Source organism: Barbatula barbatula, assembly GCF_947034865.1.
Source record: "Barbatula barbatula genome assembly, chromosome: 7".
In the NCBI taxonomy this organism is placed as follows: Eukaryota; Metazoa; Chordata; class Actinopteri; order Cypriniformes; family Nemacheilidae; genus Barbatula; species Barbatula barbatula.
Window position 1 is genome coordinate 6,798,961 of NC_136770.1, and position 24,330 is coordinate 6,823,290.

Here is a 24,330-nt window from a genome sequence, read left to right on the forward strand (position 1 = left end):
TACAATACGGGAGTATCTACTAGTCGATGCACAGTGCACAGAACTGGTCAGTTTCCCACATTCTCCCACAGGAACTGTTTGGTTACAAACATTTTGCCAAATATCAGCAGGTGTTCAGCAGCAAAACACAATTGATACAGTGTTGGAACAGAACAGGATGACAGAATTTTCATTTTGGGGTGAACTATCCCTTTAAGGTAAGTTAATAGTTAACTGTTAATATGTGGTAAAAATAACACAGTAACACTAGTATATTTATCCTGTCTTTTTTACCGAAGGAGGAGAAATTCTGAATTGAAAGGCATTTAAACAACCAGTAAAAATATCCATCACTACACTCATAGCTGGAATACACTTTTTTTATTTGGCCATTGTTCAGATAATCTTTGCCAATGTAATATAAACCTAAATTAAGATCAACAGTGTCTCTCGTAGACGTATCGATCATTTTTGTAGTTAACAATCTTTAATATTTAGGCTACTGTAATACTTCTACAAGAATCTTGGGATGTGAAAGGAAACTTAGACCATAATATGCCAAGTGAAAATTGCAAAATAAAAAAACTTAATTCTATGACTAATTCATCTTAGAGAACAGTGCAGACACTCAAATGCATCTGAAGCCTGTACAGGGTTATAAATATGGCATGAGGGGTTCTATTGCAGGTTGATGGACAAAATTCACTTCATTGCTCTGTCATGCAAGTGGGCAAACTCAAAAGGACAAAATGAACTCAAAGCAGAAAAAGTACAGACAGTCTACCGCCTATTCTTTAAACGTTTAGGCACGACAGACAGCTCACCCTGGTGTACAACTTAAACACTTATGTGCATGTGGAGAAAATGCCAGTAACTACATTCAGTTACATAGGAAAAAATAAATCTCATACAAACACAAATGTTAGACTTCAAAAATCCCAAAACTATTAGTATTTTCAACAGTAAGGTCTCCAAGTGTATTTAAATTGTCTTCAAGGCTTTATATTTATATTTAAATAACCATGCTAGACTAAATCGGTGTACAAAAGCATTAAAGTGTTTTGCCACTAGATTGCACTGCAGCGCAGACTAAAAATGTGAAATGTGCACAGAAAAGTATGCTGACACAAACAAATACTGACTTTGATGATTTTAAATGTAATCGTATGATAAAACTTGATGGATTTCTTGGTGACGGAGTTTAAATGTCCCAACATCAATGGGTTGTTATAAAACCATGTGATTGTCATAAGAAGTTTTAGGGTCCATATTGGTAAATCAATCTGGACAGAAAACGTAAGCTGGAATGTCTTTGATTGTCGCAAGCAGTTTTTACCCATAAAATGTTTGCTCTTTCCAAACTATGCAGTAAGAAAAACAAAAAAATCACAGTCAGTGACTGTAAGCAAAGAGGCAAGTGTGTAAATATTTAAGAGATTCATAGTTCCTGTGGTATTCCTTCTCCATTTGTCCTTGCAACTCGCCCTTCTAAAATTCACTCCTGTTCGTCTTCATCACCTTCACCATCACCCTCCACCTCCTCCTCCTGCATAAACTCCACCAACAGTTCAGCGGTGCAGCTTGCTTCTCCCAGGCTGTTGACGGCCTTGCAGGTGTACTTGGCGTCGTCGTCGGGGCAAACTTCTGAGATCACCAGGCTGCAGTGGCCGTCCTCTTCATAGTCGATCTGGAAGTGACGTGTCTCTTTAATGGGTTGGTCGTCCTTGTACCACACAATCTCGGGGTCTGGGTAGCCTTCATGGACAGAAAACACAATAAATTAGTGAATGGAAATGTAACTTGAATGCTAAACAACATTAGATCACTTCTGGATTAGGATTAAATATATGATTTATATATACTTTAAATATCTTTACGAGCAGAACAATTGAGTGTACAAAATGTGTAAAAGCCTTTCAGAGGTCATTACCTTCAATCTTGCAGTCAAAGCGTGCAGCACTGCCTTCCACCACTTCCACGTCTTGTATGACAGATGAAAAGGTGGGGGGTGCAGGGGTGTGATTTTCATCTTCCACACATTCAAACAATGGTGCCGGAGCCTCTTCTAAAACGGCACACACAAACACATTTTTATAAAATTGTATCCGCATTAAATTAGGTTGAATGAATATTTAATACATGTGATCATTGATAATTTTAGTTTTTCCACTACAAGAAATATTCAATATGCAGTAATAGTATGAAAATTGGCATTAGTCTGAGATCATTACCTTCAGTCGGAGAACCTTTTTTTGGGCCAATCCCTCCTAACATTCCCATAGAGCTGAACCTGGAGATGGCTCGCACCGCATTCCCCGTTTTCTGCACAGATCAGGTCACAAACAAAGTTTAAACCATGCCTAAACCTACATAAAAATAAAAGAGGTCCTATTTTGCCTATTAAGTGTTCTCGTGCTAAACAACGGTGTTCAAGTTTCGATTTTCGAAAAATGCTTTAAAATTATATTTCACCTGTTTTACATCTTAATCTTCATTCTCAGAAAACAGGCTGTTGTGTTCCTGGTTCTATGAAGTCCCTCCTTCCGAAACGCTCTGATTGGTCAAGTTCTGCCAGTCTTTTGAGATTGGTCTACTGCTTTGAGTGTGCGTGTTTGTGTTGAGATGTCTGTCCCATTACCCTATCCATGTTCCAGTGGGCAGGGTTTATGTAAAATGTGTCTGTCAACTACTGCAGGATGTAGCTCGTTGTAGTCCCAACAAGCCATTCATTGTAGTTTTTAAAAAGTGATTTCTATTAAAGATAATATCTTCCTTTTCTGTGAACTTTGAGTGTTGCGACTTGGCAGATGTTGTATATGCTCAAACAGCTAAACTTACTAACTCAATTTAAATTGAAATTCCATCATACCTCCCCTTTAACAAAAAATGAATCAAAATCTAAAGAAAAAATGTATAGGCCTATAACCTCTGTGGAGTATTTAGTCATCTCTCACCTGCCAGCGGCGTCGTAGGATGTACTTCTTCATTCTCTCTTTAGACAGCTGTTTAGCCTCCATGTTTTTGGTGTCTTGTTTAAGCCAGGAGTGCTCCAAACACTGCGCACAGGTCAGTCTGGCCCTACAGTGTGACATTTAAAGGGTTACAAAATCCCGATCAAACACTTCAATATCCCTTTCTCGCTTTTCAGGACATACTAATATATTTGATTTATAGTTTGCCCATTAAACTCCTCCATTTACTGTACAATCATTTAGTGTTACTGCAGGTCAAAAAATGATAAAATGCCCTGGATATTCAACATGTGGGTTAAAAATGCTCCTGAAATTAATTACTTTGTTGTTTTTATCTGTACACTGCTGTTCAAAAGTTTAGATTCACTTGACTGAATACCTCAAGAAGCTAGTTGATATAATGCCAACATTTTTGCAAATTGGTTTCTAAATGTAATTGAATTTCTTGTCAATCATTCAACTCACCTCATGTCCTTTTTTAGGAGACTACTGATAAAATCCTTGGCTTGATCGGAAATTTCATCAAACGCCTCATCCTCAAAATCCCAAGTGGCGGAGGTTACGTTGGCAAGGGTTTCATTGTCATTGTCTCCCATGAATGGAGAAAGACCACTAACCCTGAGGATAAACAAGAGGGAAGGTAAAAAGCAATAATCTGTGGTTCTGTTGTAACAAATTCATCCAAAATATGCTAATTTGAGGAACAGACACAAGTCAGTTTAAATATTGATATGCTACTTCCAAATTGTTGACATTGAACAAATGGAAGAAGAACGCTAACTGAGTTAAAAAAAACAATAGCCTTAAAAGTCCTTTCCAGTCCTCATCATTTTGTGTTATCTGTATTTGGCATAGTTGTGTGAAGGATTCTGATACCGACGTAGCCGAGATTTGTTACTATTGATTTGTTACTCACAAAATGTAACAGATGACCCCAATGCTCCACATGTCTGTCGGATAGCTGATAGCCTCATAGTTGATAACCTCAGGAGCAACAAACTCAGGAGTTCCAAAGAGAACCTTCAGTGAACCAGAATCCACTGCAAACACAAACAAACAAACAAACAAACAAACCATGTTGATGTTCACAATAACCAGAGCCTGTGGGAGTATTTGTTTTATGTAGGCTAGTTTACCGAGCCGTCGAGCGAGACCCAAGTCAATGAGCTTGATCTTGCTTCCTGTCTTATTGATGCACATGATGTTCTCGGGTTTGAGGTCCAGGTGGACGATGCCCTGCTTGTGGATAAACTGGACCCCATCAATGATCTGCAGCATGTACTTGATGACCTCTCTCTCGGACAGCTCGAAATCCTCGTCAACGATTCGCTCAAACAGCTCCCCGCCCGAGATCCTGCAGCCGACACAATTACATCATAAGCAATGCGACACAAGGCCCCAACGTCGATGTGGTCAATGCATTGGAACGGCATGTGCACTTTCCATTGAACAATCAAACAGACTGCGTCTGTGAGTGCTTAACAATTTTCTTTCAGATGGAGATTTAAATCTGGGCTATTTTCCATCATGGCTGCCAAGCTGAGGCAGAGAACATCCCTGCTTTCTCCTCCAGCAACCCTCTCTCTCCCTCTCGCTTTATAAGGACATGTGACACACACTTGTACAATCGCAGGTTGCTGGATTTCGCATTCCAATCTTGCTATAAAAATAAAACTGGTGAAATGATTTAGCGCTGTTGAAGAAACATCTATCAATCAACTCCTTTCAAAGCCACCTGGGAAAGTACAGTGTTGTAAAGTGTTCACCAACGTTCCATAAATCTTAGCACTGGTCTACATCGTCTTTGCGCTTGAAATGTATGTGAGAGTTTGGCACTCACATCTCCAAGACCATGACCATGTCAGACTTTCCCTCGAAGGCGTCCACACACTGGACCAGTTTGGGGTGATGGAGGCTGTTCATGATATTGATCTCCTGCCTCACATTCTCCTTTTCCTTTTGTGAGAACGCCTTAATGAACTTCCCGGCCCATACCTTTTTGGTGGACTTTTCCACTAGTTTGAAGACCTGACCAAATTTACCTCTTTGAGAGATAAGAGACAGAAAAGAAAATGTTATATTGATGAAATTGATGATGATATTTTGAATGCTTCTCTTACGTTCCCAAGCGGTCCTCAATATCGTAGAAGTCTTTAACGCTACAGTCTTTCTTTATTACTACATCTCTGTAGTCTGGTTCTTTCTTCTCATCTGCGAAATGAGTAAAATGTCTGAATTCAGAACATCATTGGGAAAAAACTGTCTGGGCAACATAAGAGCTTGAACAACAAACCATCATCAGACACAGCGGCTCCAACTTCCTCTTCCTTTTTCTCTGGAGAAAAATATGAATGTTTAAATACTTTGAATTTTAAAAACTGAATTTTAATATCAGACTGTGTCTTATTATCAATCCTCACCTGTTACTTCCTCTACTCCTACTGTAATAGGCTCAGATTCTGCACTGGGTTCTCCAACTCCGTACATATTAACAGCCCGAACCCTGAACTTGTACTGTCTATCGATGAGAAGGTTCTGGATGTGGTAAGATGTGCTGTTACAGGTAGTAAGATCATTCCACGTGTTTTCCATCGAGTTCCAGATCTCCAGGTTGTAGGACTGGACGATGCTGCCTCCATCGTAAGTGGGGCCGTACCAGGAAAGGGTCAGTGAAGACATGCGGATGTCGGATGCTGCAGGGATGCCGGCAGGGGGATCTGGTTTATCTGAAAACACATTTAAATTGGGGAGGATATAAGCATATTCCAATCACAAACATTGTTAGAGGTAAAATTAAGTCTAGGGGAAAAACATGATTTTGCACACTACATGAGGCGGTTCCTTTTTGTTAAGTTCCGTACCTACGATGGTAAGATTGAGTGAGGCCTGCTTGGTGCCAAATTTATTCTGGAGCTCCAGTGTGTAGCAGCCGCAGTGATCCTGGTCACTCGCTGCGATTGTCAGCTGACTGCTGTTCTCTGTGGTCTCTATGGAAATGCCCCCACTTCCTGCCTGGATCTAAACAGGAGAAACAAAATCGAGAAAATAAATATATCAGGAGAATATGACAGTAGTATACAGTACATACAGTATACAATAGTTATAGTCAGTATAATATAGAATCTGGCTTTCCAACCCACTCATTCCTGCTCTGGATGGAAAACCAATAACAAAATGATTAAATAAATTAAAATAATATAAAATAATAAAAACTGGAGTTTAAATCTAGAACAAATATATATAAGCTCAAAATTGGCAGCTAGTCTTTTGGGGAAGATTGGGTATATAACAGAGTTTCATTTTACATTTCAGTTTAAAGCATACATCTGCGGAAGGTGTGACTAGATTGGACTGACCCTTTGCTCAAAAATCTTAAACAGGCTTGATGCTCCTGTATAAGACTTCAAGATTTTATTGTCATCTTCCACACATGTCCCTATCCTACCGGCTTTTTAAACTTGAGCCAGGTGCAGGTTATTGGTGCCGTCCCTCCGAAGTTGCACAACAGCTCCACTTTCTCTCCTGCCCTGATCTTTTGATCTCCAGAAAACTGTAGGACCTGAGGTGGAGAACCTGCTAGCATGCATGGAAGAAAAGATTCAATGCTCTAAAAGAAAAGCGATTCTGATTGAATCAGAATCACTGGCATGACAAATATGTAGCCAAACAAAAATATCAACAAAGAAGTGCGAAACAAATGGTGCAGAACAACATGCCCAAAACGATTAAAGAAAAATGTTCATGTTTTGATTGTTTTACATGTTTTTATTGTGTTTAATTGTGTTGGTTATCTGTATTTTGGAGTTATTATTACTTAATAAAAACAACCCAACTGTAGTTTGATTGATATTAATTGGAATGCACAATAAAAAACATGCTTTTTGCATCTCTTGATATGAATTCTTCAAATATAACTGACGATCACAAAATAAAAAAATTATCATATTAAGGAAGGAATAAAGGTTTTCAGTGACAGAAAAAAACAAAATCAATAAAACTATGAGGAGCAATAGTAGAATTGTGAATGTGTCTGATCACTCAATGCATTACGTTTAATAAAGAAAACTGGAGAATTTGTTTAGAAAGTGCAGTTCTCAGTTTGTACCTTGTGAAAGTGTTTCTCTTTTTTTTTATCTGTCACTGCATACAGATAGTTCATCAAATAGCATTACATTTTATGTTCAACATATTATTGTCTCTTTCTGCTGTGGAAATTATTACATAAGAATGTGTCTCTGTCTGCACATGTTTTTTCAAGTATGATTATGTAAGGAAAAGTGGAGAGCAGTTCTTACCCTGTTTGGGGAGAGCTGGTTTCTTCTTTATTCTGGCTTCATCTGCAGAACACATAGAGTGCATTGAAAAACATCAACATCATAAGAGAAATCCATCTTCATTTTGTTAGAAATAGAAGAGATTAGAAGATAAGTATTTAAACTATCTTAAATTGGCAGCTGTCACAAACTGTACCTTTCTAAAGAGAGTTCACCCGATGATTTTAATTCTGTCATTATTTACTCTGCTTAACACAAAGGAAGATACTTGTAAAATGTCAGTAACCAAACAGATCTCATTCCCCATTGATTGCCATGGTAGGGAAAATAGGTACTATGGAAGTAAATGGGGATGAGATCTTTTTGGTTAGTGACATTCTTCCAAATATATTTCTTTGTGTGTAATACTATCCCTTTAAATCTCAAGTTATACAAAACAGTAGTTTCACTAAATAAAAAACCATGTTATATCTTTCCCTGTCACAAAAATAAAGAACGGGAGATTTTCTGTTGAGTCAGATCACTTTTTGTGCAATTGGATAAAATGGCGCCTAAGTTATTCCCCAGTGTTGTCAAACCTTTGTTGACATCTGTAATAAACAATTTAAAATGATGTTAAAATTAAACAAAATTTGTCAATATTTATACATGGAATCATGAAACAAAAATGACAGGAGTGTAAAGGAGGCTCCTGATCAGCATCCTGAGAAAAGGATTGCTGAGAGCACCCCGCTTGCTGGAATTCCCCTTATACGGGCATGCTAAATATAGGGTCTCCAAGATCCAGGAAGCTGTTGCGCTCTGTCTCGCTCTCCACAATTTATTTAAGGTCTGATCGCCGTCAAGAAACAATGCAACATGTAAACCCTACTAATACTCCGGTGCAGTCCAAACAGAGAGCGGGAGAACAAGGAAAAGCAGAGAGGAGAGCCAGATCTGTGCTTCAGTGCACCGACATCTACCATTTTAGGCCTTGTCTCCTGCTCCTGTTTCATTTCACCTCTTGGACACACCTGAGCATTTTCCACGAGCACAGTGAGAACGTTATACTCACTCAGCCTGACAGGCTGCCTGTTATATGAATGTAACGTGTAGCAAATTGTTAATCCCTTTGACATTGTTTGTTTCTTCATAACTGTAGTGTAAAATGAGCAACTTTGCTGTCTCAGAGCCTGCTGTGCTTCTAAAAATCCTACAGGCATGAATCCAGCAATGCAACTGATGGCCTAATGTTCCAAAACACTGTTGGTTTATTTTGTACTCCAGCATGATCACACGGATTAAAAGTCAGGATCTTCTTGACTCGCGTGCAGCGTTAAAAGCTGGAACAAAGACAAACACGCGGCATAGATACAGAACAATCTGCTCAATGGAAATTCTTCCGGCAGAGTGCATGTGATGACCATTGTCCTACTGTATCTCTGGGGGTCATCTTCTCAAATGACAAATGTCTTCAAAAGGAGAACATGATGAAATAAATGTCTCATTCACAATAAATGTGTATAGAAAATTTGGTAAATATACTGTAAAAAAAATGTATGTGTCTGTGGCTACCCAGCTAAAATCAGTTTAGACCAGCATGCATTTTTCATGATGGTACAAACTGGTTATGTCTCTTGCAAAGACATCCACAATTAATTGAACTAATTTCACAATTTAAAAGATTGATTTTCATCTGGTACTTAAAATGTTTTTTTTATATATCTAAGAAAGTTCATGTAAGCATAACAAAACATAAAGTGAAGAAAACAGTCAAAGAATTATTTTTCGAAAGATTAAGAGCAATTAGACTTAAGAATAATCTTAATATTAAGTGTCTTAGGACGATCTTAAGAGCAATAAGAGCTCAAGCTGTAAAAATGGTCACAACAGGCGTCCTTACTCACTTTCTGTAGTGGGAGTAGCAGAAGAGGTCTTCCTGTTCTTCTTGTCTGCTGATGGGTCAGAAGGATCTAAAGAAATTAAAGAATACAAATGAATATAACAATTGTTATTGCATTTTTTATGTTTCTTGTATGTAAATCCCAATGATCCGATATCATATTTGAGAATGAAGGTTTATATGATGCTTACCATCTACAGTAACCATACAGGAACACTCTGCTTTACCATCTGCATTCTCTGCTCTACATGTGTAGCGCCCTTCATCCTCTGGTAGAGCTTTGTCGATCGTAAGTGAGCATTTTTCACCTGATGTCAAACACCAATTCATGTTAATTCAGGATCGCAGGTGGCGATTTCTTACGTATGTTTTTACTAATGGATATTTATGTTTAACCATATCTAATGTTGTTCCAACCCTGTATTCTATTTCTGTTCCATAAAACATCTTGTTACAGGCTGACATCCACAGTTACCATTTACTTTTATCATAATAATAACAAAATCATATGGTTCTATTTCCATCAGGCCAGACAAGCTTCTCAATGTTTTTCAAAATACGTAAATTAACTTTTCCATTTCAAAGGTTAGATTTCTATAAGTTTAAAATGCTTAAGTTGTATTCCAAAAAAGACATTAAGTTTAAAAGTAAAGAATTCTGCTACATGTTACTCATATCATTCATATTAATATGTATAATTTATAAGAATGTGTTTCCAGTATATGTTAAAATAGTCAAAGTGCTTGTCAAAGCACAAGCACAGCATAAAGCTTTAGGAAACACCCAGCATCCCTGCGTGATTTACCCTGGAGGGAATCCTCGATTGCTATTTCTGAACTTCTGAAACTGTGGCCAAGCTCATGAGATCTTAATCCTCAGATCAAATAACCTCGTGTGAAATAGTAGTGATAACATTCATAGGGCGCTCTAGTTGGCCATGAAACTTCATCTTAATGAACATACCTCTCGAGCTCAGAATATAAAAGGAGGGAGTTTAGGAAATCAGTGGACATTACAATATAGATCTCAACATATTGACATCACACATGCAGAAAACACATTAAGGTATTACATAAAATACTAAATCTATACATACATACATGCATATTCAAACACTATGTATCTCTTCTCATACCTTCCTGCGATAAAATGATGAACTTGGATGCCTTCACCACTTTTCCATCAAGCATCCAAGTAATGAGAGCTGGGGGTGAAGAGGTCACCTGACACTCTAACCTCAGCCTCTCTCCATCCACCACAGTCACATCACTGAGAGGCTGTGAAAACCGTGTTGACCTTCCGGCATCCTTCTTCTCTCCATTCACAGACTTTTTGTTATTATTCTCTGCTATCTCTCCATCATTTTTCTTCTTCTCTGGACTGGCTTTCTCAGGAGCGATCTCCTTTTTGTCAACAGGCCCGGCATCAGTGCTGCTGGTTTTGTTCTCCGTGACACTGCTTGTTTTTTTCTCTGTTGTTGATTTTTCTGTTACGGTTACCTTTTTATTAATTGCACCTCCGTTCACAACATTGATGCCGCTTTGCTTGTCCTTCTGAGGTATCTTGGGTCCTGGTTTTGACAAGGTTTGCTCATTCGCCTCATTCTTCGCTGGTTGTGGAGCTGGCTTCTTGTTCAAAGCGGACCTCAAATCTGAAGGTGCGCCGATGGGAGGTGGCGTCGCTGCAGGCACTTTGGGGGAACCGTCTTTCTTGTTAAGCAATGATCTGAAATCAACCTTTGCTGGGGTGCTTGTCTTGATCTCAGACCCGGGTTTAGGCCCCGACCGGGGCTTTAGAGCCGACCTAAAATCCGTCATCTGTCTTTCTTTACTAATCTTTTAGAAAATAGAAACAAATATAAGAAGGATGGCTTTCTCAGTTCCTTTCTGGTTTTTCAAGCAAGCCTTTAGGTGATATGGATGTTCCTTCAGATTCCCACTGATACAGTCACTCTGTGGTGGTCCTCCTCTGCATTTGGCTTCCACTCACAGTGAAACTCTCTGTTCTCCACACTCAAACCACTCCTGGCACAACCCCTTTGGACCAGAATGACAGAGGGAGGAGAGATAAATGTAGAATAAGGGGGACACACAGAAAGAACGGGAGAGACATGTGAGGGTGGGGAGAGAAAAGGGATTGTTTAAAAGCTTAATTCTATAATAGGTTAATTGGAGACAGGAACACGTTTCGTATCTGTGTGGCATCAGAGGGTGGACCGCCATTGCCATATTAGGGAAACACTTCCAGTGCATGTGCATCAAACAAGCGGAACAAAGCTAGGAGGTAAACAAATGACAAGATAACACCAGAATTCATTATCAGCACTTTTACATGATTTGCAATGCCATTTATTAAAAGACAAGAACTTAAATTTGCGGAGTTTGATTAAATTTCATAAATCGTGACCATAGGAAGACTATGATTAGAATTAGATGCTTTCAAATTTTAGTCACTGTTCTTTTGGACTTGGATAAAAACCAGATGAGAAGTGTTCATTTGTGGGTGTTTGTTTGGATGTGCCTAACCTTTTCACCTCTCCGTAAACCGAGGCCTCTCATTGGGCCTGTCTGAAGATGCATTTCACCAATCCGAAATGCACGTCTCCCACAGTTTATATTGAAACGTTACATAGGCAGCCTTATATGGTTATGAACGTCTGTGTTACTCTTCTTCTCTTTGTGTGTCTCTGAGAGTGTGTGAATGACGGATGCAACATAAAATTACTTCATCCAATGCTGTTTTTGCGTCTGCAAAAAAAGGTAAATAACTTTCAAATGCTGTTGGCCCTAAAACTGGCATTGTAAGGTCTGTTTAATTTATTGATCGCCCATACATGACACTCTCTACCATTCTCTCTAATCCTACACATAATAATGACATTTTTTAAATAATGAGATCAAGTATAGCATGTTATGAGTGGTAATGGACAGGCCTGTACCTGTGCATCACATGTCAATATGGAGAAACATCTCTCTCAAACATACTTATTTTTTTAAAGTGTCCACAATAATGCTATTGTGTGTATATGAAAAAATCTGTTTCTGTTATAAAACAGCAAACACAATGGTTAAAATGTTGTGAAAAAATATATGCTCCTGTCTATGAGAACATTTGTGAGCCAGTCTGTGTATCCAGCCTGAAGTCTTATAATCTAATTATGAGATAACAAGCATCAAAGTTTGATTTCAACCATACATTTCATTATTCAATCTTTGACAAATACAGTATGAATTTTGTTTTAAATATGTTGCATATTGTTAACACAAATGTAACTATTAATTATAAAAAGAATAAAAGACCTCAATTAATAATAGAATATGATAAGATATCAAATATAATAATGTGAGGAGGGGTGTTCAAATGCGTACAAGCAACACACATTCAGTAATTTGCCTGTATTTCTTTGCACAGGCCACAAAGTGGTATACTATGACTTCTATAAGTTGTTTATTCTAACAGTTTAGCTAAATTTGCATAATAGAACAATTCCATCATCAAACAGTTGATCAGCTATACGTTTGATCAAAGCAAGCAAGATGCCCTCATTCCAATGGTTTATCAGGCTAAACGAAGCTCACAGGACAAAGGTTTGTGCCTAAATTTCTGAGTTAGCCTTCCATATAAAAATATACTGACACTGCATGTTTGGATCTGATAACAGCAGTTCATACAGTATTTCAGAGAAACTGTCCTGCAAACCAAAACAATGTCCCTTGTTTATAGCTGCTTAACCTGATTTTGCTCATGTATCTGTGTCAACGTCCTTGCTTATCTTTGATCAGTTGGTTAAGGTTTCACTGCTGATTTTAGATTTAGATTTGGTTAGGGCTAATACATATAGCTTTTTCTAGTTTATGGGTAGTGTTATGGGCTGGGGTAGGACTTAAGTTACAACCTACTTCTATTTCTTTGGATTGTCGTTCCAGGATTAAGAACCAGGATAATGCCTTAATCAGCAAAACCAGCACATGTTTTCTTGCCTGCAGAGTTTTAACTGTAATTTAAACCAAATGTCTATTATACTTCTTACCATGAATAATCTTAGTGAAGGCTAATCCTTCCAATAACAGCTATTTATTTATTTATTTCAATGATCAGAATTTCAATGGCAAGCAAATGCGATTTCTCATAAGGGGTAACATGAGGGGTATAGTTTTAGTGAAACAAACTTCTTGACTCTTTCTTTTCAATTATTTGATTGATGGCTATTCCCTCTGAAGCATCAAAGAAACAGAGGCATGAGAGAGGGAACCATGAGTGCTCTTATTCACAGAGCAGTGTCAAAGGAATGCAATATACACTTTGTGTCTGAGAAGGGAGACACTCTCCTTTAAAAAAGAGCAAGGGATACTGTTTACAGAACGGCCTGTGTGGTCTTTCTTCTTTTGTCGCCAGAACCTTATATGTCCATGGAGACCTCCAGATCAATCAGGGTCCTTCACACCAGTAGTAAATCACGGTTTCTGTGTACCGTTAAGGGGGTGCTTATCATAAATTGTTGTATGATACTGTTTTAAGATTCTTAAAGCAACCTATATAATTTAGTTTGACAGATACATACAGTAGTTGGTAGCTTTCTTTTGTAATGTTAGTTGACAGCTGTTATACCTAATATTGCAAAAAGTGTTGCTAAAAGTAAGGTGTTGTTAAAAGCCCTTCTTGACTGCTTAGTATTAAATATAAATCTAAATGCGGGTTGTAAATGTAAATGTAGATAGCACAACCTTGACAAAAAGATTAGGTCTGCCATCTTGTGGTAACCTATCGTTTCACGGAATCGTTCTCCTGATTCTCTTGTGAGGCAAAATAAACAAAAACAGGAATGTTTTGGTTATTTACATTATGTTATTACATTTACATTATGTCTTAACGTATGAGATTCACGAGGAGAAATTGTACGTAGTCGCTGTATGACGTAAATTTGACCCAACAGAACCGCAACTTTGAAGCACTTTTTTTATTGTTTTATTTTCTGTACACAAATCGACCCATAATCTTTTTTTTTCTGGTGCCTTTTTTTATTCAAGAAATGTCTTAAAAAGTGCAAACATACATTCCTTAGAATCTAGAACATTTCCAAAATGCATATAATAAACAAATGAAGTCAATTTTACACCATCATAGGACAAAAAAGGAAAGAAAAAAATATATAAAATAATAAGCTGCAGAAATATAAATCATGGCACATGAAACATCTCATCATATTTTTTCAAAAAGATGTACATTTTCTGTTATCAATTGTTCTTAGTGATTTGATTAAATATTTTACTTCACATATGAAATTGATAAAGAGAGGCATTTTCTTAAGAAACCTTCGTCCACAGTATTTGGACAAAAGTGCGTTAAAAGGGTATATATTATGTAAAATTTAAAAATGCACTTCTTTCATTTTATTGGGTATACAATATTTAAATGGTAGTAACCATGTTTTCCTCCACTGAATGTTATCTATTATAGAATTCCAAAATAATTTTCATTTTTGGAGTATAGGTTTCTAGATTTCTAGATTTGACGAATAAATGCCTTATTACAATCTTTACCTAAAATCAAATCGACCCAAAATCCCTACGTCATCAACTGAGCAGAATTGCGTCACGGTGGGCGTCACGGTGGGCGGGAAAACAGTGCACTGACTTCCGTATTTACAGTCAATGGATTTAGTCAGTTATATTGAACAAGTGTATGAGTTAGTTTTGAGTTCTCATAAAAACTTTGTAATATTAATTTAGTAAACACAATTCTTAAACATTTTATAAGATTCGTCAGCACGTATTGACTACGGTTGTCAGACACAAATTGAACGTATTCTAAAATAAGCGGTATTATATTGTTTTTTATTCGACTTGAAGAGTGAATTGTATCGTATGTCAACGATGTTAAAAGCGATTATTCTTATTGGGGGACCTCAAAAAGGTAAGACATCTGTTTTGTTATGAATGTTATGTATGTTATAAATGAAAGATGAATGAAACAGGATGACGTGGCGCAAATGACATCATCCGACACTGTATACTTTACGATCAACTGCTGAAATATCACTTTGAACACAATATACATAAGGATATGAAACTATAGTCAGAAAACACAGTCACTAAAGAAAAGAAAGTTATATTTGTATATATTTTTTGTCTTTCTGCCAATCAGGTACCAGATTCCGCCCCCTGTCATTCGAGGTGCCCAAACCACTGTTCCCTGTAGCTGGAGTGCCTATGGTACAGCATCACATAGAAGCCTGTGCCCAAGTAAGCCACCCACAGTCTATACACCGCAATGAGACTAAATCATATCTGGGCTGTTTTAAAAACTACATTTTCTCTTTTACAGGTTCCAGATGTTAAAGAGATAATACTAATAGGTTTTTATCAGCCCAATGAGGAGCTAAACAGTTTTATTTCTTCAGCTCAGCAGGAGTTTAAAATCTCTATCAGGTAAATGCAGAACAATACAGTGAAATAGATTTGTTGTGTAGACCTCTTCAGATGTTTGTTCAGTGCTGGTCAAGAAGAACTGTCTGTTTAAGTCACACAAAGTTAAAACAAACAACAAAATATTCATAACCTATTTACAATGTTAAACAAATATCTTTAAGGTTTAATTATGTATGTAATGTTCTAATACTAATAGTAAATACATTATAACTGAAGGGCTTCTGGACCAGTGTTTACATCTTGCAAAGTGGTCTGTATTTCAGGTCTTTATTAACTATTTTTTCTTTGAACTCTGAAGGTACCTGCAGGAGTTTGCTGCTCTAGGAACAGGTGGTGGGATCTATCACTTTCGCGATCAGATCCTGTCTGGAGGGCCTGATGCATTCTTTCTCATGAACGCTGATGTGTGCTCCGAGTTCCCTTTGCAGGAAATGCTCCGGTTTCAACGCCAGCATGAGGACAGTCATTGTGGAGTCATACTTGGAACCACAGTAGGTTAAGTTTAGTGAATGGGTGTGTAGAGAATATGATCTTGGGAATTTGGTCCAAACATGTCACTTTACACTTTTCAGGCTAACAGAACACAGTCTCTGAACTATGGCTGCATTGTGGAAAACCAGCAAACAAATGAGGTACTTACAAAACAGATTTACTTTCATGTAGACTAGTGCATATGGGGATTAATTTCAGGAATACATTCAGGCTACAATGATAAAGAGTGTGTTCATTTGTTTATCTTCATTATATTTATTTGTTGTTATTTTTATTTTATTTTCTTCCAGGTGCTCCATTTTGTGGAGAAACCCGGTACGTTTGTAAGTGATATTATCAACTGTGGTATCTATTTGTTCACACCAGATATTTTCAGTCATATTGGGAAGGTTTTCCAGAAGAACCAACAAGAAAGAATCCAGTAAGTGTCACTGATATCATCAGCCTATAAACCAAAATTGTAAGCACAGACCATAACTCATCCTTTGGTCAGCTGGATCTCTTTGTGTTGAAATTAGTGTTTTTTTCTATAGAGAAGAGCTCATGTGTGGCAGACAGATGCCAGAGGTGATTCACCTGGAACAGGACATCTTTACATCCTTAGCAGGACTGAAAAAACTCTATGTCTATAAAACACAGCATTTCTGGAGTCAAATTAAGTCTGCTGGGTAAATACGAAATACATTATATTCTACCAGTCCTTCATTTACCCTTCTCTACCTTCTTTATCTATTTTGACATTATATAACGTGATTGACAGGTCAGCAATATATGCCAGTCGTTTATATCTCAACCGGTATCATCAGACACATCCTGAAAGGCTGACAACAAACCAAGAGGGAAAACCAAAAATAATAGGTATGTTGAAGAAAATATTCTTTCTGTAAATAAGTACACCAACATAAATTAATTGACATACTTTATAATGAATTAGTATAGCACAGAATAGTTGTATTATTTAATCCCACTTAAGTAAAACAGGAGTCTTTAACAGGTGGTCCTCTGGTACTGTGGTACTGCAGTAAATGACAGTATTTAAATTCCAGTTTGCTTACAAAAAGTTTGAAAAGTAATGCAATATATAGCTGAACTTCAAGGCTAAAGCTAAAAAGCTTAAGTTATTTAAATTACAATTATATTGTCATGTAACATGTTCTAAAGACCAAGCTTGTTAAAGGTTGAAAACTGCAAAAGTAAATCATAGAAGGTCACTGAACTTTATTTATTTTCCACCTTTAGGAGATGTTTATATCCACCCTACAGCTAACATTGACCCTACAGCTGTGGTATGTACACATATAACTGCAAATACAAGGATTTGTAGGATCAACAATATACTGTACATGTATTTATTATCTTTCTGTCTTCAGCTGGGTCCTAATGTTTCCGTTGGGAAAGGTGTGACGATTGGAGGCGGTGTAAGAGTGAGGGAGTCCATCATTTTACATGGAGCTGTATTACAGGTGAGTCAATGAAATCACAGTGTATTATTCTTTCATAAGACATTGCCAATACAGTAGAAGTGTAATCTTTATCTCTATTTTAGGACCACTGCTGTGTGTTGAACAGTATTGTTGGGTGGGACAGTACAGTGGGGAAGTGGGCAAGAGTGGAGGGAACGCCAAGTGACCCCAACCCCAATGACCCCTATGCCAAGATTGACAGCGAGACACTGTTCAGGGATGGAGGTCTAACTCCATCCATCACAATTCTAGGTATGAAGCCCTTGCCTGTTACAACAAGTCAACTTCAATTTAAACAGCTGATGTTGTATTTGTTGTATAGAAATAGTTAAAGGGATATTTCACCCCAAAATGAACATTCTGTCATCATTTACTCACTCAGTTGTTCCAAATCTGTATACATTTATTGGTTCTGAAGAACACACAGAAAGATATTTGGAATTATGCTAATAACCAAATAGATCTCGACACCCATTGACTCCCATAGTAGGAAAAAATTCTTTATAATTTTTTTGTTCTGTTGAACACAAAAGAAGACATTTTGAATAATGTAGGACAGCAAACATTTCTCGGGCACTCCACGCCACTTTGGAAGCAGGGTTGTGTTTATGAAAATTAAAATCATGATCAAGTAAATTAGGAAACTGAAAATGTTTGGAATTTGTTCTTGCAATGCAACGAACATCCTGCCAGTTACAATTTCTAAACACGTCATAAAAGCATCCTGATGCATGTATACCATTGTTTTTTCCCTACTATGGAAGTCAATGGTCGAGATCAGTTTGGTTATAAGCATTGTTACACATTTGGAACAATTCAAAGCTGAGTAAATGATGACAGAATTTTCATTTTTGGATTTCATTTCAAAGATATGCGTTCCAGTAGGTGGAGCTATTGCTTTAGGATATAATAATTAAGCATCTTGCTACTGTATTTATCCTGCAACATATTTTTTTCTGTTAATTTATCCAACCGTCTCTTTTCTGACTTTTCCTTCTAGGCTGCAATGTGAATATTCCATCAGAGGTCATTATTAGAAACTCAATCGTCTTGCCTCATAAAGATCTCCACAGGAGTTTCAAGAACCAGATTATTCTATAGAACAAAGTCTTCAATTATATTCGTCAGGGGCCAAATTATCTTGAGGAAACATGCAGTTTTTAGAGTGATCGTCAGATCTTTGCTCTTTTACTGAGCCTTATGTTATACAGAAGCCACATTAAAAACAGACGTTTATTCATGTCAAAATACTGCTGAATTTAATGCTGAGTTTGGACTGGATATAATGTGCAAAGTATTACCATGATTTTATCAAAGTCTATCATAGGGCAAAATAAAAATGATTTACAGAATATTTTAGCAATAAAGACAATAATCTTAGGCCCGGTTTCACAAACAGGGCTTAGTTTAAGACAGGAATAACCCTTAGTTAAATTAAGTTTAAAAAGTTTAAAAATGCCTTAAAAGGACACACATTACTAGTGTGCTTCTTGAGACAAAACAATGGCACTGACATATTTTAACATATTTTAGGGCAAGTTGTTTTCAGTTAAGACAGCTCAAACATTCATATTAGTCTGGGAATAGCCTTAAGCATTGTCTGTGAAACCGGGTATTAGTCTAGTAGTCTATGTGATCTTCCTCAATAAATACTGTACATTATGTGACATAGTATATAGTCTAGAGACAAAATATTGGGTTTAATGTGTATCATTATTTAACATTTATCAATTTTGTATTTGTGAAGCACAATCATGGAGAATTCATGGTGCAGAACATTCAGAATTTCATATTTTATTCTTTCCTTAAGCGCTGGCCTAATTTACATACAGTAACACAACACTATATGTGGATCTTATTTGTAGATTACTTGTTTGTACATTTAGTTTTATAAGGAATCTTGCTGGTAATTGTATGACTTTTATTTTGTAATTACATGTATTCTTCACTAACCTAAAATCATTACACTGTACTTTAAAGTGATTTTGCACTTGATCTAACTCATAAAAGTTTATTATTGCACATATTAACAAACTATTAGTGTGTGTTTTTGAACATGGATGAAAAGTCTAGGTGGAGAAAAAAAGAAAGAGATTGTCAGCTGCGATTAAAAGTTTTCCTGTTTTTTTTGGTGGCTTTCTGGTGGCTTTTTGTTGGCAAGGGCAAAATGCAGAATAATTGAGAGTTTTATAAAATACATATTTGCCATTTGACACAACCAATTTATAACTGATGCAAAGTTAAGACTGTCAGCACTGACATTTAAAAAGATGGGATTAAAAATGAACAATGCCTAGCAGAAAGCATTGTAAAAGGTCTCCTTATCGCACATTAACCTTCTTGGATTTTGTTAGGCAGTTCTTAAAGAAACTTAAATGGTATTGTAGAAAAACCAAAAGATAACGGACAGGAAAAAAAATTCAGCAATTATATACCATGACATACAACAGAATTACTGTCCAAAACTACCATATTAATATAGCATCACGACAACTTTGCTGTATTATACACATTAACGCATTATCAAATTATTGCAAATATGATACTAAATTAATAAACAAAGGAGAGAGTTGTATGTTTTGGCTAAAAATGGCTGATTTAAAAACTAGTAATTTTTGTGTATAGGCATTACACACTATAATGAAAGGCCTCTTTCCTGATCTCTTGCCTTAGTTTTTAGTTAATAGCTTTTTTGGTATCGGATTATATTTTGGGTTTGGTTGCTATTAATTCTAAATTGTTTGCTCCTGACACCGGTTTGCATTTACGATTACTAGTTGTGGATCACTGGAATGCTTTATACATGGAGCATGAAACTCATGACCATTGACTTTGACCCCTGGATCAAGCTTGTGGTGTTATCGACAGCTCTTACGATCTCAGCTGCAACCTGTCGATGACAACGCTCAGGATCTTTAAAGGTCTGGTTCATGGTATACTTTGGACAGAAATTATCATGATGATTAGTCGCATGGTATTTACTATTTAAGTCAATGTAGCCGAAATCAAGTGCCCGTGATCAAAGATGACAGAATATAAATGGTATATTCTGGTGTTATTTGAATGTTGGATGCCGAGGACATGACACTATGCTTCAGATAGAGCACACAAACTCGGCACAAATGCAGTTCACATCCTTGAGCATTAGTCTAAAATCTGGCATCCTGCATGATTTAAATAGCTAAAGTTGACTGTGCCCTCACAGTCAAGAAATAGTACATGAAAATGCAAAAACAACAATTCCTTATATTTTAACACTCTGGCTGGCATTAAATCTGACAAAGAAAGGACTTATCCTTCTTAAGAATAAATTACAGACCCTCTAAATTAGAAATAATGCATCTTTGCTACAGATAATATGTAATTCAGAGAGGTGACAACCTCCTACTTCCTCCGTAAACATGTTGATAATTCAGAATGGATCAGGTCAGAGGAGGTTTAATGGCTCCTTTGTGTGAGGATTCTTGCTGCTTTATCTGCAACTTGCTCACTCTTGTCAGACACTACACATAATTCCAGTTTGGAAATAGAGTTCTGAGTTCTTGTTCATAGGCTTTTGTCAGATTTAACTACAACAACAAAAAGTAATAGCTCAGGCTTGTGCTTATATGTTTGCCTGAGAGAAAGACTGGAGTCTCTCTCTGAGGGAGACTGCATAACAGATCAACCCCGCCATATATGTGTGCACTACCAATGAGGGCACAGAAAGATATGGAAACAAACTAATAATTATAAACCAATCAATAAAAAAAAATCTATTACTTGAATGTGTCTTTCAGACAAGCATCATACAAATAAGAGGGAAATGATACGATGGGGGTCACACCAAACCTCAAAAATACATTTATGCATTTTGTAGACCTTAAAGTCAGAGGGAATTCAAGGAATACATTTGATCTGTTTGTGTTTTCTGGTAACTGAACCTATTGCTAAGCACAATGACTACTAGTTAAGCTACACTATAGGCCAACCAATAAAAAGAAGAAGATTTTCCTAATTTATTTTTTATTTTAACAAGACAACTGGCCTGATTTGAAATGGAAAACAAAAATGGTCAGTAACAGAAAAATACTCTCTTACACTTTCATTTGTTGTGAGAAGAAATCAATCAGATTCTTTCAGCTTGTCAGATTTAGAGAGGCTGGTGAAGAGAAGCAGAAGAAGCTAATTATTGGCATGACAGGCAAACGCATTGCAGGCTGAAATGTGGGCAAATTAAAAGTGCATCAAGGGACTTTCTGCTAATTAAAAACCACAAAGGAAGATATTTGGAAGTATGTAAGTAACCAAACAGACCTTATACTCCATTTAGTAAAATATAATATGGGAGTCAATGGGGTATGAGATCTGTTTGGTTACGGGTTACTGACATTCTTTCAAATATCTTCCTTTGTGTTAAGCAAAACAACACAATTCAGGTTTGGAATAATCAGAGGGTGAGCAAATGATGAAAGAATGTGAACTGTCCCTTTAAGCTCATTTTGGTGAATAAATAGGACTTTTATTTTGGTAGTAATTATCGTCGACCTGTGTCTGCCGATCTGGTACATTTTAAAGATAAGATGTTTTATTGCAGTCCTTTGATGGATGAAATGAATCAAGAAACTTTTCATGGACAGTTAGAGTGTCACAAACTCACTGCTGCGTATGCTTTCGAGAAATTCTTGCGGTAATTACTTTACGATGTCTGTCGGCTAAGCACCCAAATTTGAGTATAATTTTAATTATAAAAACATCAAGAAGTTATACACAATTACAAAGCATGACAAATTCAAAAAGATGAAAAATCTAAAGTTCATGTATAGGGCTATAATAAGAACACAGCCTTTTTCTTTTAAAGGACCCATCACTCCAAACCGAATGAGTAAAAACGCTTTTAAAACTGCTAAAGAATATTGCAAATATGTAGCTTCAAAGATAAAACTCACAAAGATAGTAATGCTAACAGGTAAAACCAAATTTGTTGTCAAACTGGTTAACACAGTGAAACAAGGATGTCTGGTCATTCTCTTTATTGCACCATGATTGTCAAGCATTTAAAGTGCAAATGTGAAATTCAACAATAAAATGTTGAATCGGTTATTTCTGGGTTTGTTTATGTAATAGGATTTTTTAATGTTTGTTATTGACGAATTATGATTTGTGTTTGCAGTGACAAAGACCTCACACATCAACCTCACCATATTACACAAGAAATATACAAATACAAGAAAAACATTTAACCGGCTAAAGAAACATCTCTGAAGAGGACATATTTGAGGTTTAGAATACTTACCTTTTCAACTTACACTTACCATCTTTGAAAGTTATGCACAAGACAACAAAATCTGCAAAAACATTAGATAAGAAACGATAAAAACAGTCCTTAATTGACACCATGTGAGACAGATGTAAATAAATAAATAATTGATATTCACAAAAGTAACTAATAATTATGATCATGATGTAACACAAATTCTCTTAATAGTATAAACCGTGAGGCATACAGAACATCTGCAAAGGTTAACATACTGCATACACTTTGGGTGCTTGCTAATGTATGCGTTTGCATATGCACTCTTGGATGTACAGTTTGGTGATTATTAGAATTCATAGATTTAGTTTCATTCTGGAAGCAAGCCAGATACAGTATGATCCAACCCACTTCAGTTTTGAGGTATCAGCACTATTCATCATGTTTTATTCTTGGTATGAATTAAGTTCACAAGCTTCCTAAGTCATTGAATTTATTAGCATTTATCTTATCTAGTGCATCGCTCCTCATTTAGGCTCCGTATCCTGTGTTTAGATGAGATAGCTTTTGCTGACCATCTTGTTAGCCCACTTCTACACATATACTTGATCTGACAGCTTTGGGGTATGTATATTGGAAAGGGGAATCTTCCTTTATAAGGATTTTTACAATCTCCATTTCTTTGATAAGAGATCAGAGGGTGTCAAGTGTGATTTTCTTCTTTATGCTGCAATAACGTTTATCCCTTTGTGCTTAACTTAGTCCTGTACCGGATAAAAGTCAGAGTTTTACTGTAGCTTGCGTTGCTCATTCTGAATTTTAATCAGTGTTTTTTATGTTTTCCATATTATGTGATTTTGAATATTATCACCTTTTGGGTTGTTTTAGTGATTATTCATTTTTTTCCCTCATAAATATGTATGTTTTAAAAAAATAACATTATTTATTTGCAATAGTTGTTAAAGTCATACCATATGAGGATTTTGCCTTGCCCCATGAAATAAGAAAACCTTACTGAGTGGTGATTAATTTTTTATCGTTTTTTAATCAAAATAAATTTCAGATCAATATGGAGGTTAAGTACATTTTAAGTACTCTTATTTCATGTAAGCATACCTTCAAAATACGAATATAATTTCACATGAGCCACATTATACACTATGCTGCTACATCTATGATATCACTTGGGCAATTCCACGCAAATATCAAAGTTTTTACCAAAGATTTTCACCATACTGATAGGTCAGGTGGTTTAAATACCAATGTGAAATCTCAAAGTTTTTAAAGATTTTTGTTTTGTTTTTAAAGCATAGTTTTCCGTAGTTGGGCAAGTAATCTTTTTACACCCATAACGGTCTATGTTCCTCATAAAGGGCCCTTTATAGTAGGCTAAATATTTTGTGATCTATGAAGAGCCATCCATCTGTCATTTTTTCACGTCTGCACATTTTAATTCACAAAATCCTTCAAAGTATGTTGTCAGTCAAAAACATGCATTATTTTTTGTCAAATCCATAACACATTCATTATTTCCTTTTTTTAAATAGAAAACTTGTGCCTACTAACATTTTTCTTCATCGGGGGGTTATTCAAAAATAAACAGATGG

General features: G+C 36.4%; 2 protein-coding genes across 3 annotated transcripts; one reads left to right on the forward strand and one right to left on the reverse strand.

The window, feature by feature from the left end:
* Positions 1–257: 257 nt before the first annotated feature.
* mylkb (myosin light chain kinase b) lies at positions 258–11,112 on the reverse strand. 2 transcript variants are annotated; one of them, XM_079459770.1, is made up of 17 exons: positions 10,243–11,112; positions 9,299–9,415; positions 9,112–9,177; positions 7,247–7,288; positions 6,397–6,524; positions 5,813–5,969; positions 5,372–5,677; positions 5,245–5,286; positions 5,072–5,162; positions 4,792–4,995; positions 4,088–4,305; positions 3,868–3,991; positions 3,417–3,569; positions 2,934–3,057; positions 2,211–2,301; positions 1,910–2,044; positions 258–1,734 (listed from the first exon to the last, which is right to left on the reverse strand). In XM_079459770.1, exons 1-17 carry the CDS (start codon positions 10,922–10,924, stop codon positions 1,475–1,477), a joined length of 2,940 nt encoding a protein of 979 aa, XP_079315896.1. In that variant the 5' UTR covers positions 10,925–11,112; the 3' UTR covers positions 258–1,474. The 2 variants fall into 2 exon arrangements, with proteins under 2 accessions (XP_079315896.1, XP_079315895.1); XM_079459769.1 differs by having other exon boundaries at positions 6,397–6,527.
* Positions 11,113–14,696: 3,584 nt separating this feature from the next.
* gmppab (GDP-mannose pyrophosphorylase Ab) lies at positions 14,697–19,654 on the forward strand. The gene is made up of 12 exons (XM_079460643.1): positions 14,697–15,020; positions 15,252–15,349; positions 15,432–15,535; positions 15,834–16,026; positions 16,108–16,167; positions 16,318–16,448; positions 16,561–16,695; positions 16,788–16,885; positions 17,267–17,313; positions 17,398–17,490; positions 17,574–17,742; positions 18,491–19,654. Exons 1-12 carry the CDS (start codon positions 14,972–14,974, stop codon positions 18,589–18,591), a joined length of 1,278 nt encoding a protein of 425 aa, XP_079316769.1. The 5' UTR covers positions 14,697–14,971; the 3' UTR covers positions 18,592–19,654.
* The last annotated feature ends 4,676 nt before the right edge of the window (positions 19,655–24,330 follow it).